This window comes from Diprion similis, chromosome 9 (genome assembly GCF_021155765.1).
Source record: "Diprion similis isolate iyDipSimi1 chromosome 9, iyDipSimi1.1, whole genome shotgun sequence".
Lineage (NCBI taxonomy): Eukaryota > Metazoa > Arthropoda > Insecta > Hymenoptera > Diprionidae > Diprion > Diprion similis.
In genome coordinates, this window is record NC_060113.1 from 2,598,647 (window position 1) to 2,613,543 (window position 14,897).

A 14,897-nucleotide genomic window follows, 5' to 3' on the forward strand; every position below is an offset into this window, starting at 1 on the left:
AGTGGCCAAGAGATTGTGCCAGTCATCCGCGCTGGTGACGTAACGCAGCGGTATCTTAGTGCTTCAAGATAAGTTTCGTATATCCACGTCTAGCTTGGATTCACTTGATGCTTCTGATTTTTCACGGTATTTCCAGCTGAGAATCTTGTCTACACTTTTGATTCACCCCGATAATTGCAAATTATCAATCAAAACATCTACCTTGTTCCAAATCTCAGCTGATTGTCAAGTAACATACCTTACGATCGCACTTGTCAGTTGGCTTCCACGTAGTCTTAAATTTTGAACGTACTTTTCTGTTTCCTAAAACCACTTAATTACCCTGATTATACCATGTCTGACATTTTCACGCTGGATTTATGAATTGCCTGTCCATATTTTACCATATTGTCAAGACATTTCTCTTATCTAAGAATTCGTGACTCGGCTTAAACAGAGATAAGTGAGTAACTGTTGACGAGCAATAGGTATCGAACAATCGTATAACAACATAAGTATAATAGCACAAGTATCTATATATATTTTGTGAAAGTTTGAAGCTAAGTGTCAAATATTCCATCGATCTTTATCCACTTGGACCTCAAAAAATAGAGTTCAGATAATTCTTAGTACGTCGGTTGCACTTTGCTCATACTGTTTTTAACAGAGTTGATGGTAGATACACGGTGTGAACGAGAAGGCTGAAGTCTTTTCCGCCTTTGGCTATTTGCACCTGGCGGCAGGTGTGACCTCATGTCTATATTTCAACAGCAGGAGCAATTTTTGTAAGCGTTTGAGCGAGGTGATGCGTTCACTTTCGAGTTAGACGAACATTATCGAACAACTTCACGTGATTCGAAGTGATTTTCATTTTTCAAATGACGAAAGTGTCAGACTCCGCATATTAAGTACTCGCACTCAACTCGCTTCGACTCATTCTTTATTTCGACTAACTTCACTGTTTTCTCACACTACCCAACGTTATTTTAATTATTCTAAGATTCACTTACTGTTACTTACTGACTCTATATTTTTTTCTACGAGAAGTTGTACAATCTTTGTTGGTATTTTTTTTTTTTATTTACTTTCAATTAATAAAGCGAATTAAATAAATAATTCAAATAACTTCGACGTCTAACATATTTACAAAAGTTAATTGTACAAATTATTTCTCACTTATAAGGTTATTATCGATAACATGAATTGGAAAAATATGTTGGAAATAGGTACGACAAAATTTGAATATTTCTGCTTTGTGCCATCCACACTTGCTAACTATCGTTGACCTGATTTTTTCTACTTATAGATCGTGGTCTCAACACCTGATCCTAGTTCTCCTACATTCATCTCAAACAATGAGATTTTCCCATCACAAACCAGTAGATAAAATAAAGTAAACAAAATTTGTACCTATCACGAATTTAGTTCCTATCTTCGAAGAAAGTATTTGAAAGTACCTTTTTCATGTCACAAAACGAATAAATATCGTTCGAATATTAACCACAGCAATTAAACTTGTACTTGTCCGAATTCCTTCGAACTTATTTGATATGACTGATTAGATATGGTCGTTTTACCGTATACATCATTTCACGCTATTTTATACTCCGAACTTTACTTGACTTAAAACTTGGTCCACCGCATAATCCCACAATCGTACAATTTGGTAACGAGATATTTTATAGCCGGGACTTTTCGAAATGTTAGTGCACAGTTTTGTTCAGACCATTAAAAATCGCAGCTAAAATCACAGCTCACCTAAGCCGTTATAAAATTAATTATTCTAATACGTACACTATCAAATATAATTATAATGTTTTGGTATAAATATTGTCTCATTGTCTTCCATGCGTGTGAGTCACGTGTTTGCTTTTCTAGAAGTTCTTTAATTTCAGAAAAGTAAACTAAAGCACAGAAGGTATGAAATGTTAAGGCGATTATTGTCTAGAATTGTACTCTTAATACTTCTTAGCTTTACCTCACAATTAAAATAAGAAATTTGTCGTCACTCTCCTCCTCTACAACTTCTGTTGCACTGATTTGAAATTCTCGATTGACTGTATTCAGTCATCCAAGAGGAACGGAATCAATTATCGTCAGCACCAAGGCGAGTTGCTTTGACCCAAACTCCATGCTCCGCATGAAGGAAACGTGCGCCTTTTTTGTATTGAATTGGATTTTGGGACTTCTCACAGAGGGAGAGCTTAAACTTGTCGATCGCAGTGATTATACCAAGTTTCGACTGTTGCTCCGCGAATCGCGCACCTGTCAGAAAATTGCGTTGATCAATGATTATAACTCCAGGATCGACGCACTACATCTTCAAGTTATCGCGTATAAATATAGTCATCATAGATACTATATCACTTACCTATACAATTCCTGGGCCCACCACCAAAGGGTAGGAAAGTGTAAGGTTGTCGATGAGCCTTTGCTTCCTCGGTGAACCGCTCAGGGATGAATTTCTCTGGGTTAGGCCAGTATTCTGGGTTGTGGTGGACGGCGTATATGGGAACTATGCACTTCGACCCCGTTGGTAGCACGATGTCTGTTCCAGGGATTTGGTAGGGCTTTACTGAGACTCGGCCAACTTGCGGAATTGGTGGATATTTCCTCAATGTTTCTGCAAAGGTGGTGAAATCATTGATTTCAGTTGTATCGTTACAAAATGAATATTGAAATAATCAAATCGGCTTGTACCTTGAAACACCATGTCAAGGTACTTCATATGATGCAGACCATCCCAGGTGATTTCACCATTATTAGCGACTTTCATCTCGCGCAATTCTCCCCGAAGACGATCTTGAATATCCTGGTGAACAGCCAGCTCGTGAAGGGCGTATCCAATCGTCGTGGAGCTCGTCTCAAAACCGGCTCCGAAAAAAACGAACGCTTGGGCAGCTAGAAGAGCGTCATCGAATACTGAAAACAAACGTCAAGGTGTCAATATGTCGGTGAGATTTATCAGCCCTAATAGTATGCAAAAATCATTTTAACGTACCTATTTCGTCCTCGCCACGTGGCTGGTCCACGTTTTTGAGTTTCCTCAGAAGATCTATAAAGTCGTGCCTCTGCACGTTGTTTTTCTCTCGATAGTCAAAGGCCTCCTTTGTGATTTTGATGAAAAACTTTTCCACATCCGGTGGCGTTAAGGAAAGTTTCAATTTCTTGAACAACCATGGAGAACTGCTCTGCATCAGCAGCGCGAAGCGTGACCGGAGTGTAGTCTCTACAATCCTCTTCCCCATCTTACGAAAGGCTGCATCTTCGTCGCCCAACGAGTTCATTCGGATTCCAAATACACACGATCCAATTACGTCCGTGGTGAACTTGGCACTGACCTCCCTGGCCTCGAAGGACTCGTTTCTCTGAGCCAGCGAGTCCAGGTATTTTTCCAAGTCCTTTGCACACTCCAGGAGAAGGTAATGCATTTGCTTCAGTCTCGCCGACGTGAAGGTGGGGGTCAGCTTCGCCCTTACTCCCTTCCACATCTTCCCTTCGAGCATTACTACATGCTGAGAAAGTGGATCCACCTCTGGATTTATTGGCAGTCCACGGCTGGTCCAGGAGTCGAAATTCTTCGTCATTATATCCCGAAGTAGGTCTGCATCGGCGATAAACAATCTCGGCGAAAAGAGTTCCCAGATACCGCCAAATCTATCAGCTTTTATTTTTCCCCATAGTTCTGTGAGCAATTCAGCCACGGACTTCTTGCTCCTTACAATGTCAGCATAGGTACCCAAGTAGGATTCAGGTTTCACATACGGTATGCCTTTCCTTTCCCAGTGAGTAAACTGTCGTTGAATTAACATGTACACTACAGTCACAACGGCGATCAACGCGAGCACCAGGTAACTTGCGATCTGGAGAAACATCGTTGATCGGTAACAAATTTTGGATCGCTGTTTAAATTTACCAGCGCTCGGTGAGTCGATTCAAACCAAACTGACGGCATCAGTGAAATCCGAGAATATATATTACCGGAGTATTTGTGCATAGTCATGCCGACTAGGCAATTATTGCCGGTTGTCATCGTCACCGTGACTTAAGACTGCGTTATTTCTAACTGAAAATTCAGGACAGTTTTTTACCCTGTAAAACAAATCGTAAAATGCCAATCCGAATATCTATCTCACTGAAAATCCTGGCTGAAAATTTAATGATTCATCTTGCCGGTTGCCAACATTATCTGATAGACCGATCAGATCATACGACCTGCAATGATCACTAACGTTGTGATTTTTCTTTGCTATTGTACGTTGCAGGAAATTTTTTTTAAATGAGAAAATTTCTTCGACATTTCCGTAACTTTTTTATTACAATTTTTGGTGATTCGCTAACACTTACCAACGCAGAACATGAACCAACAAAAAATGAAAAATGTTAAAAACAGATGAAATGATACGCTTTGAAACAAGAAGATCAAATTTCTCGCAAAAAATACTATATTCCGCAGTAAAAGAATAGTTTTTATTATTCGATTGCAAAACAATTTTTTTATTCCTGTCTTAGGAAATAAGGTTGGAAAGATACATGTAACAAATTTCATCGAAATCGGTCAATTATTTTCTTAGGTATATACATCACACAAGTTTGGAATACGTGGTGTTCGGAAAAACGCAGTTAAAGTTTTAACGAGCGGAAGCTGACTGCGACGTTTAGTGCTGAAAACGGTAACTGAAAACGTATAATCGCTCCTTTCGACAACTATTTCACGAATCTTCCTTTCCAGACATCTGTTGTACCTAGAATAGTACCAGAAACTTTGAAAAAAAAAATATTTAAGAAATACGGTTTATATAAGAGAGCATCTCTCACCTTCGGATCGAATACTTTTGACGCTCTTCCAGAATAACAGTATTGAGACACTTATCGTTGAGATCCGGGCGAGATAAGATTTGGCTCGAGGTGATCCGCTGATATTTTCACAGTCAAATCGAACGTCATCATGTTACCTGATAATCGAACTTTTTTCAAGATAAGGCTGCCAATTAAACGGTACAAACATTACTTACGTTTTAACGAGAATCTGTGGTAGTCGGTTCAATTGATAACTGTTTCGATTTTCAGGCGTGAAGCACCAAGTAAGACCTATAATCTCGCATTTGAAAACTACAACCATGGCATCGTTTTTGCCGGATTCGATTATGCATACCTTCATTAAAAAAGTGTGATATTTAGTGCGCACATTCAAGTTTAACTGAATTAAATGTCGCTTCAGATTTTCCCAGCTGCATTAAAAAACATCTCATATTTTAAAACGATGACAATTTGCGGTACTAAGAGAGGTCAAAGTGCCTAGCTAATGGTGTCGTTTTATTACATACACACGTAGAGATATAACGATGAGGGAAAATGATTCTTCGCCTTTCTCCTAATCGCTATACATATATAATGTGTTAATAATATTCTTTGCAAAGAGAATTATGATATTTGTAGAGAACTGAAGCATTCTTGTTTGAATAAGTAAAAGATTATTTTATTCTCATTCATGGTGTATCCAAACGTGTTTATTTCTCTGTAAAATTTATTGGTTTTTAAAGGCTCGATCAAAGCACATATTTTAAATATTAGAAAATGGTCAGAAATACATTTCTTAAGTGAAATTATACTCTCAATACTCTTGAGCTTGTCATTTGACGTGAATTGTAAACTTTGTGCAAAATTTTCGGCCGATCATTCCGTTACACTGGATTGCAATACTCGATCGATTCATCGGCTGTATTGAGCCAGCCAAAAGAAACGAATTGGATCATTTATCGTTAGCACCAAGGCGTGAAATATTTATCCAAACTCCGAGTTCCGCGTGAAGGAATTGTCCGCTCTTTTTATACTGAATTGGATTTTGCGACTTGTCGCATAAGGAAAGCTTGAACTTGTCGATCGCAGTAATGATACCGAGTTTCGACTGTTGCTCTGCGAATCTAGAACCTGCAAAAAAATTGCGTCAATCAATCGATCAAACTCCAAAAGTGATGTTTTTAATTTTCAACTTTTTGCACGTGTATATATGGTGATAGTATTAATTGATTACCTATACAATTTCTGGGCCCACCACCAAAGGGTATATAAGTAAAAGGGTGTCGCTGGGCCTTCGCCTCCTCAGTGAATCTCTCCGGGTCGAATTTCTCCGGTTCGGGAAAGAATTCTGGGTCGTGGTGGAAGGCGTAGATGGGAATGAGGCATTTTGATCCCGTTGGAAGCACTATATTCGTTCCAGGGAGTTGGTAGGGCTTCACGGAGATTCGGCTGACTTGTGGAATTATTGGATACTTCCTCAATGTTTCTGTGGAGATAACGGCGTCGTGATTTCAGTTCTTATCATGACTTGTCGATCTCACAGACTTTGCATACGCTGTACAGTGTAAAAATGAATATTCAGATCGTCAAATTAGTTCGTGTCTTGAAGCACCATGTCCAAGAACTTCATACTCTGCAGACCATCCCAGGTGATTTCACCCTTGTTAGAGGCTTTCATCTCGTGCAATTCCTTCCTGAGACGCTCCTGCATATCTTGGTGAACAGCCAGCTCATAAAGGGCGTATCCAATCGTTGTGGAGCTCGTCTCAAAACCAGCACCGAAGAAAACGAACGCTTGGGCAGTCAGGAGATTGTCATCGAATACTGAAAACCGTCGTAAAAAAGTAATAATGTCTTTGAAATTGATCGGTGCTACCATGTTGAAAATAATAGTTGACATACCGACTTCGTTCTTGTCCCTCGGCTGGTCCACGTTTCTTAGCCCCCTCAGGAGATCTACGAAGTCGTGCCTTTGCACGTTGTTCTTCTCTCTATACTCGAAGGCCTCTCTTGTGATTCTGATGAAGAACTTTTCCACATCCCACGGTGTTAATGAGAGCTTTAACTTCGTGAACAACCACGGAGATATTAGGAGTACAGTAGTGGCTACTCGCTGTCCAATCGTCATTGTTTCGACCATTTTTCTCCCGATCTTACGAAAGGCGGCATCTTCGTCACTCATCGAGTTCATCTTAATCCCAAAGACACAAGAGCCGATCACATCGGTGGTGAACTTGGCGCTGACCTCCCTAGTTTCGATGGGTTCGTTTTTGGAAACCAACGAGTCCAGGTACTTCTCCAAGTCCTTTCCGCACTCTAGGAGCAGGTAATGCATGTGCTTGAGTTTCGACGAAGTGAACGTTGGTGTCAGTTTCGCTCTAACATCCTTCCACACTTTTCCATTAAGGTTAACGACGTGCTGAGAGAGCGGATCAGTCTCCGGGTTCGAAAGAATACCGCGGTCGGTCCATGCGTCGAAATTCTTTATCATAACATCGCGTAATATGTCAGGATCGACGAGAAACAGCGCTGGTTTGAAGAGGTTCCAGATACCAACGAATCCTTTTCCTTTGGCTTTGCAGTATAGATCAGAAAGTACTTCGGACATAGGCCTCTTCCCCCTAAACGCGTCCGCATAGTTGCCCAGCAAGGAGTCCGGTTTTATATAAGGCACACCTTTTCATTCCCAATAGGTGAAATGGCGACCAACGTAAAAGTACAAAACCGTCAGCACACCAACCAACACCAACCACGCGTTAACTCCGAACTGGATGACCATTTTTTGGTTGTAAAATGAATAAGCTGTTACAACGTCGACACGCTTGTTAGGAGAGTTTGGCGATATATGCAGAAGAGCAGGTAAACTGAAGTCTATTAACTCACGTAGTCTTTGATAAACAAATTTTTATCTCAATGTGATATTTCGTGTAACGTATAAGGAATGGGCACTGCTTTAACATGAATATTTTAACGTAGGGATCTGGGGCGACTTAGTGTCGTGAAATTTCTCGGTAATATATCAATCTCTAGTAATTCTAATGGAGAATAAAAAGTATTTTACGCAATATTTATATCTTCTTGCCATGAAATTATTAAACAATGGTGCATTAACATTTTTTTTTGCACTCTCATTGTGAGAATGAATATTATTTGAGACTCATGCACGCGCCTGATTATACACGATTATCATCACTGATATAAACTCAGGTCTGTGACTCTCGTCAATATACTTATTGTACGTGAAGATCAGAGAAACGAACTATTATCGTTGGTAATTGGAGACCGATTTTTTTATTGGGACAAAAGTCTAAATATTTTCATCCGAATTTTATCCTTTCGGTGAACAATTCTGTCATCATTGTAAAATTTTAGTGACTTTCGTGGAACTGTTCGGCAAAAAGTTCGGAGACCTGTGAAAACGGAGTTTTTATTATCTCGAGTGGCCTAGATAGATTACCTTACGTATCATTTTGTATTTCCGTGTATGGATAATCTTCTACCGATACAAATTCTCGACTGACCTCCGAAGAGAATGTACTCAGAAAGCAAGCGGTTGTTCTTGACCTTGTCTATAAATCTCTGTCGACTAACGTCTTAAGATCTGGTAAGTATTTTGAATCGTGGCAGTAGCATAGATTGGCCTAATTAACATGGTCCCGCGAGGTAAAGATACATTCGTGTCAGGTATGAGATAAGGCCTGACTAACTGTAGCTCGATCTGTAAGAAGTTTGGATATGTTCCTAAGGCTTCTGCAAGGTTAATTAATGCTATCATTCCACGCTTTAGCCTGAATGTACAAGCCAAAGTGCCTTGAAACTAACTTCACACGTTAGTACCTTGGAAAATCATAGATACTTTATGTTTTGAGGACATCCCACGTGATTTATTCACTATTCTCATCTTTCCCATTTGATTTTCGTATATACGTCGACAAGTACTTCGGATGTGGGTGACTTTTTTTTCATAAAATCTGCAAAACTTCTTAATAAAGAGTGTGGCTTTGGAAATGGAAGGCTTTTCTCTGCTCAGTATGAGAACTGACGTCGAATGCAAAGGTAAATCAGTATCAACACGGTGATCAGTGCAATGGACACGTTCATCGTGTTGAAGATTCACATTTTTTAGTTAGTATCGTTACGTAATTTCGTGTGTACATTTCTTTATAACTTCCGGATGCCAACAAGCAAAAGACGTGAATTATTTCTGTAAACAAGGTCCTCGCGCACTATTACATTATATTACACCAATCACAATCATCAGCGGCAAATAGTTCTAACTATTTCATAAGCATTGCACGGCCAATTTGAGTAACTCGGCTATGTATTCGGTTTGCGTACGTAATTACATGCACACACCAAGTTGAAGTGAGTCTAATGGTGATGAACCCCAACGGAGATCGACGAAATGACAATTAATTTCTACTGACTCTCGATTTCTCGACGGTTCCTGAAATTTCAAATAAAATTCTCACCCTATACAATAAATAGACATGTTCAAAATGCGGCGTTATGGGTGGTAAAAGCTGATTTTTTTTTTACGAAAAGAATTATAATACTTTGCTTATAACTTTAGAGAGGATTACTGATTCGTCTCATTGTCAATAAGGTTTAAAATTATTACATTCTCGTCCATACAAACTAGCGTGTTTGATATTCTGAAGGAATGTGCTATTTTTTTGTTATAAATGCATCTGCGTATACACGGTACAAATTGAAATATCTATGTTTAGAAATAATCAGGAAATTATATTTTAGTGACATTTGTGTCAATAAACTTCGTAGCACTAGTTTGTACGTGAAGTAAAAATTCTTGCAAAAATTTTCACTTCCTGCAATGTATTTGGGTTGGAATTTTCGATCGGTTGTATTCATCAAACGAAGAGAAACGTCGTCATTCATTATCAGCGTTAAGGCGAGATACTTTGATCCAAACTCCGAGATCCGCGTGAAGAAAATGTGCGCCTTTTTTATACTGAATAGGATTTTGCGACTTCTCGCAGAGTGAAAGCTTGAACTTGTCGATTGCACTGACGATACCAATTTTCGTCTGTTGTTCCGCGAATCGAGAACCTGCGAAAAATCGGGTCAATCAATCAATTGATTGATTCAACTCCAAGATCGATGTACTTCATTTCCACATATTTATGCGTCTATATACACGGTAAAGTTTTATTACCTATACAATTCCTGGGCCCACCGCCAAAGGGTATAAAAGTAAAAGGGCGTCTCTGGGCCTTTGCCTCGTCAGTGAACCTCTTGGGGTCGAATATTTCAGGATTCGGAAAGAATGCCGGATCATGGTGGAAGGCGTAGATTGGGATTATGCATCTCGATCCTGGCGGTAACATCACATTCGTACCAGGAAGTTGGTAAGGCTTTACTGAGACTCTGCTGATTTGCGGAACAACCGGATATTTTCTCAGCGTTTCTGTAAGAAAAATCAATGATAAAATTATCATTCCATTCATCACTGTGACCCGATCATATCTGGGATGTGTATTCACCAATGATGGAACAATCATGTTAGTGATCACTGTGTGTAGTACGATGTTTAAAAAAAAAATGTTAGTGTTTTTTTTCTTCCAAATGGCTTCAAAAGTTCCATTGAGGTATAAAAAATACGCCTTTCATAATTTCAGCTCTTGATATTGAGATTAAAAGGTTGCGCGTCGCACTTTTCTATCTTCCATAAGAATAACATGAGGAAAATGGTTTTTGTTTTTTCTGATTTTTATAACTAGCTAACGATGCAGAAAATTCACAGACATATTTTTGTAAAGAATTGAACGCTTTTAAACAAGTTCTTTTATCATTTTACGATGAATCCACTCTTTAAGAACCTTGCTTATACCTAAATGGAACTTTTGAACTTGATTGGAAAGGAAATCTTGTGTTTTTGTTTTTTAACACCGTAATGTACGAGTATAGGTATACTTTTTTGTAGTTTGCATAACTACTGATGACTGCTCGTTATTCTGTTCGGACCAAAACCGTTCATACCTTGAAATATCATGTCGAGGTACTTCATACCCTGTAGACCATCCCAGGTGATTTCACCCTGATTAGAGGCCTTCATTTCACGCAATTCCTTTCGCAGACGGTCTTGCATATCTTGGTTAACAGCCAGCTCGTGAAGGGCGTATCCAATCGTTGTAGAGCTCGTCTCAAAACCGGCACCGAAGAAAACAAACGCCTGGGCAGTCAGGAGTTTATCATCGAATACTGAAAACAAGTGTCGAGGATTAAACATTACGTCTTTGAGATTCATCAGCATTAGTATATATCGCAAAAATAACCTTAACGTACCTGTTTCACCCTCGCCAAGTGGCTGATCCACGTTTTTCAGATTCCTCAAAAGATCTATGAAGTCGTGCCTCTGCACGTTGTTCTTCTCTCGATACTCGAAGGCCTCGCTCGTGATTTTGAGGAAGAACTCTTCCACAACTCGTGGTGTTAGGGAGAGCTTCAGTTTCTTGAACAACCACGGCGAAATCAGAAGCACAAGAATGGCAAATCGTTGTCCGATTGTTCCAACGACCATTTTTTTCCCCATATTACGAAAGGCGGCGTCTTCGTCACTCAGTGAATTCATCTGAATCCCAAATGCGCAGGAGCCGATTACGTCCGTCGTGAACTTGGCACTGACCTCCCTGGCCTCGATCGCCTCATTTTTGGGAACCAACGAGTCCAGATACTTCTCCAAGTCCTTCCCGCACTCTAGGAGCAAGTAATGCATGTGCTTGAGTTTCGCAGAAGTGAATGTTGGCGTCAGTTTCGTTCTCACATCCTTCCACTTTTTTCCATCCAGGGCAGCTACATGCTGCGAAAGTGGATCGGACTCTGGATTCGAAGGTAATCCACGGTTGGTCCATGCGTCGAAATTCTTTATCATGATATCGCGCAGCACCTCGGGATTGGCCAGAAACAATGTTGGCGAAAAAAAGTTCCATACACCAGTAAATCCTTTTCCCTTCGATTTATCGTATACATCAATCAGTATTTCGGACATGGGTCTCTTCTTCATAAAGGAATCCCCAAAGTTGCCCAGAAAAGAGTCCGGCTTCACGTATGGCACGCCTAGTCGCTCCCAGTAAGTAAATTGGCGACGAATATACAAGTATAATACAGTCAGTATACCGACCAATACCAAACACGCGTTAACTACAATTTGGATGAACATTATTTCACGGTAATCAATTCGGTTTCTCGACTTAATTAATTGCTGCTTTTTGGTTGACGTGTGGAGATACCGGTGCTAGTGATCACTTTGCAAACGGAAATCAAACTGTTTGCTCAGTAATAAGAGTATGGTAGTATATTCAAGCTGGTGGTTAGTATTATCGATCACGTGGTCTTTGATACCCACGCGGTTATCTCACTGTGTTTTTGTGCGACGCATATTAAATTCATGTTTTCGTAATAGAAGACACCAAATCTATAGATCTGAGACGTCTTTGTATTTTTTCTGCAGTTTCATCGTCTGAGTCAGTATATCGTTGGACTTACATGGATATGTGGAGTTTCATGATATCACTGAAAGAAGTAAGCTCTTGTCACTCGAGTGTATGTCACCGTATGCGATAAGAACGGGAATGAAATAACATCACGTGGTGACGGTATGGTGACAGTCTGATGATAACATTGACTTCTCATCGAGAAAACTACCGATTTCATCATTTTTACTTGTATGCGTTTTAATTAGGGTACCTATAGAAAATCTGATTTTGGATTAAGATTCATTTGGAATAGGGGAAATTGGAGCTAAGAGATCAAATGTCCAATGAATAATGTTCTCTTTAAAGTTTTTATGAATGTCGAACTTAGCCCTAAAAATGAAAACATTTAATAATTTCATTACATTCTCATTCGTGGTGTATCGAAACGGGTTTGCTTCTTTGGAAAACGATTTAGTTTTTGGAAAATTTCTTTAAATGAAAAATGAATTCTTGTCTGCTACACTCAATACAACGCAATGAATTAATGGAACGAAGGTAGTGTGGCGATAAGAGATTGACAATTCAACTTCTTGAAATACGACAACAAGCGATATATAGCTGAACGTCAGCCCGTAATAGCTTTGCTGGAAGTTGATCGACAACTTGCGTTCGATCCAAGTGAAAAATCTCTTATATACTTATATACATTATATATGACGATCAATAACAGAATTTAGACGGACATTGAGAAGTACAAAGCAGCTTAGAGGGAGAGAGCGAGATAGAGCGGTCCGTCTAGCCGAGAGTAATCTAGGAAATATAAAACTGAATGGTGGTGATAAGTATCGGAAAATAAAGGAAATAAACGCCTTTAAACAGAAACGTTCCGACTTTTTTAAACAGCAACAGACTAACCTTACCTTCCGCAATATGCTATTACAACGTCATTTATGTAGAAATGAAAATAATTCGCTGGACCAGCAAATTTCAATTTTTGCTAAATTGTGGTAAACGAATTTATAAACATTATAGATACACGAAGTCATTTCCATGAATCGCCAAGTAATGATTCGGGTCGAAAAATTAGATTAATCTGTAATTGCGTGCTAATGATGAAATAAATTTTCAATTGAAAAGTGTTCAATGATCAGGAAAAATTTGGTTTCAGAACCGATTGTGGTATTATATTTCCACATGTTAATCGTGCTGTTTATCATTTTCACGTTTTTGTATATAGAGATAGAACAATATTGATTTTATAATACTTCAGTGATAGTTCAAATATTACGTCAATCGAAAAAGATTAGGATTTCACACATATTTTCAGTTACAAAAATGCCTTCAACTAAATCACTGGCGATAAACCACCTCGAATGCTTTCTTTCAACTAAAGAACGGTACAAATTCAGTAAAGCATCGAAGTCAAATCGACCATTTCACATATCGAACTTCTTGCGGCATCACTCGTATGATTCAGAGACCAAATAAAGGCCTCAGGCGACCCAAGATAGTAGCGAGATAACATTTTCATGAAAAACTTCAGGGATAATAAAGCGACAAACACATTTCCGTTTACGTCATCTTACAACTAATGCGGCACGCATAATTAAACCTAATTATAAAATGATGAGAGAAAAAAAGGAGGGGAAGTTAAGGCAATACCACTAACAGTGTTGATTTCCATTTCATTCGGCAGTATTTACAACCTCAAGTGTGCCACTTACTATTCGAGTACTCGATCAGTAACCGTTACACTCTGTGCCATTTGGCAATTAGAAATTCGTAACAAGACACGCTACACTCATACATTTAATTGTGGAAGGAACATTCTCACGCGATCGAAGTCTTTACTGCCACCAATTTCGATTACTTGTCGTTCAAATTAACCGTACTTATTGACAGAAATTTAACAAATAATACAAACACAAAGTGGACCTGCTGAAACATTATATTTAATTAAATTTTTCTAACATCGCAGAATCTCACCTTTTTCAGCGGGACTTGATCCACCTAAAATAGAAAATTTCCATCGTGGAATAAGACTTCGTTAATCCATGTATAAACAACCCAAAGGCACGCATTTGAGATCAGAGGGATTAATTCCGCGCATATTACGCCGACGAATAGCGCTGAGCTCGATTGTTTGGCCATATGTCGGTCGGGGTGGAGACTCCCTTGGGTTAATTCCGGTTTCTTTTATTTCCGGTTTTTTCAAAGACCGAGGGCGACTCTGCACGAGTGACTCTTGGGTAACCGGTAAAGGTTTCGATGCAGCCGGGAGTTTTATTCGAACCCTATTTCTTTCTTTTTTCTTTTTTCTCCTCCTCTCTATACCGCTCTTCTTTCATAAAAGCAGAAGGAGAATAATGGGCGTTCATTGCTGCGCCAAGCATGAGCCTCGAGGGTTCGCCCTTCCGTCCGCAGACATCAATTTTATTTTTCTACACCCTGCCTCCAGGTAGAAATGGAAACGGGGATGGGAGTGACACGACGGCGTGAAATCACAATGACGACAATACTCGGGATCACAATAAGCCTCGGTGATATTAAATACGTACAAATCAATGCGGTATAAACTGAGGGGAGTGAGCTGCTCTAGAATTATAAACGCCCCTCAATCAGTGGAGGTGCTAGAAAAAATCGTGGAAGCGAAGGGTTCCGCATACATACGATGATTGTGCA

At 39.4% G+C, this 14,897-nt stretch overlaps 3 protein-coding genes and 1 pseudogene across 4 annotated transcripts in view; 1 reads left to right on the top strand and 3 right to left on the bottom strand.

Moving 5' to 3' along the window:
• Positions 1 to 14,897, top strand: part of LOC124410593 — a 55,343-nt gene that overhangs the window by 10,012 nt on the left and 30,434 nt on the right. The window contains exon 1 of one of the 2 annotated variants that reach the window (XM_046889084.1): positions 6,087 to 6,098. The exons of the other annotated variant lie outside the window; for it this stretch is intronic. The gene's annotated coding sequence lies outside the window, so the exon portion shown is untranslated. Of the gene's footprint in view, positions 1 to 6,086; positions 6,099 to 14,897 lie in introns of those variants that run through there. 2 annotated transcript variants of the gene reach the window in all.
• Positions 1,785 to 3,854, bottom strand: LOC124410599 (probable cytochrome P450 6a13). Its single transcript, XM_046889091.1, has 4 exons — positions 2,981 to 3,854; positions 2,680 to 2,901; positions 2,351 to 2,602; positions 1,785 to 2,244 (listed from the first exon to the last, which is right to left on the bottom strand). The coding sequence occupies exons 1-4, from the start codon at positions 3,852 to 3,854 to the stop codon at positions 2,066 to 2,068; spliced, it is 1,527 nt and encodes a 508-aa protein (XP_046745047.1). The 3' UTR covers positions 1,785 to 2,065.
• LOC124410601 lies at positions 5,732 to 7,558 on the bottom strand (annotated as a pseudogene).
• LOC124410598 (probable cytochrome P450 6a13) lies at positions 9,370 to 12,067 on the bottom strand. Its single transcript, XM_046889090.1, has 4 exons — positions 11,086 to 12,067; positions 10,780 to 11,001; positions 9,956 to 10,207; positions 9,370 to 9,849 (listed from the first exon to the last, which is right to left on the bottom strand). The coding sequence occupies exons 1-4, from the start codon at positions 11,957 to 11,959 to the stop codon at positions 9,671 to 9,673; spliced, it is 1,527 nt and encodes a 508-aa protein (XP_046745046.1). The 5' UTR covers positions 11,960 to 12,067; the 3' UTR covers positions 9,370 to 9,670.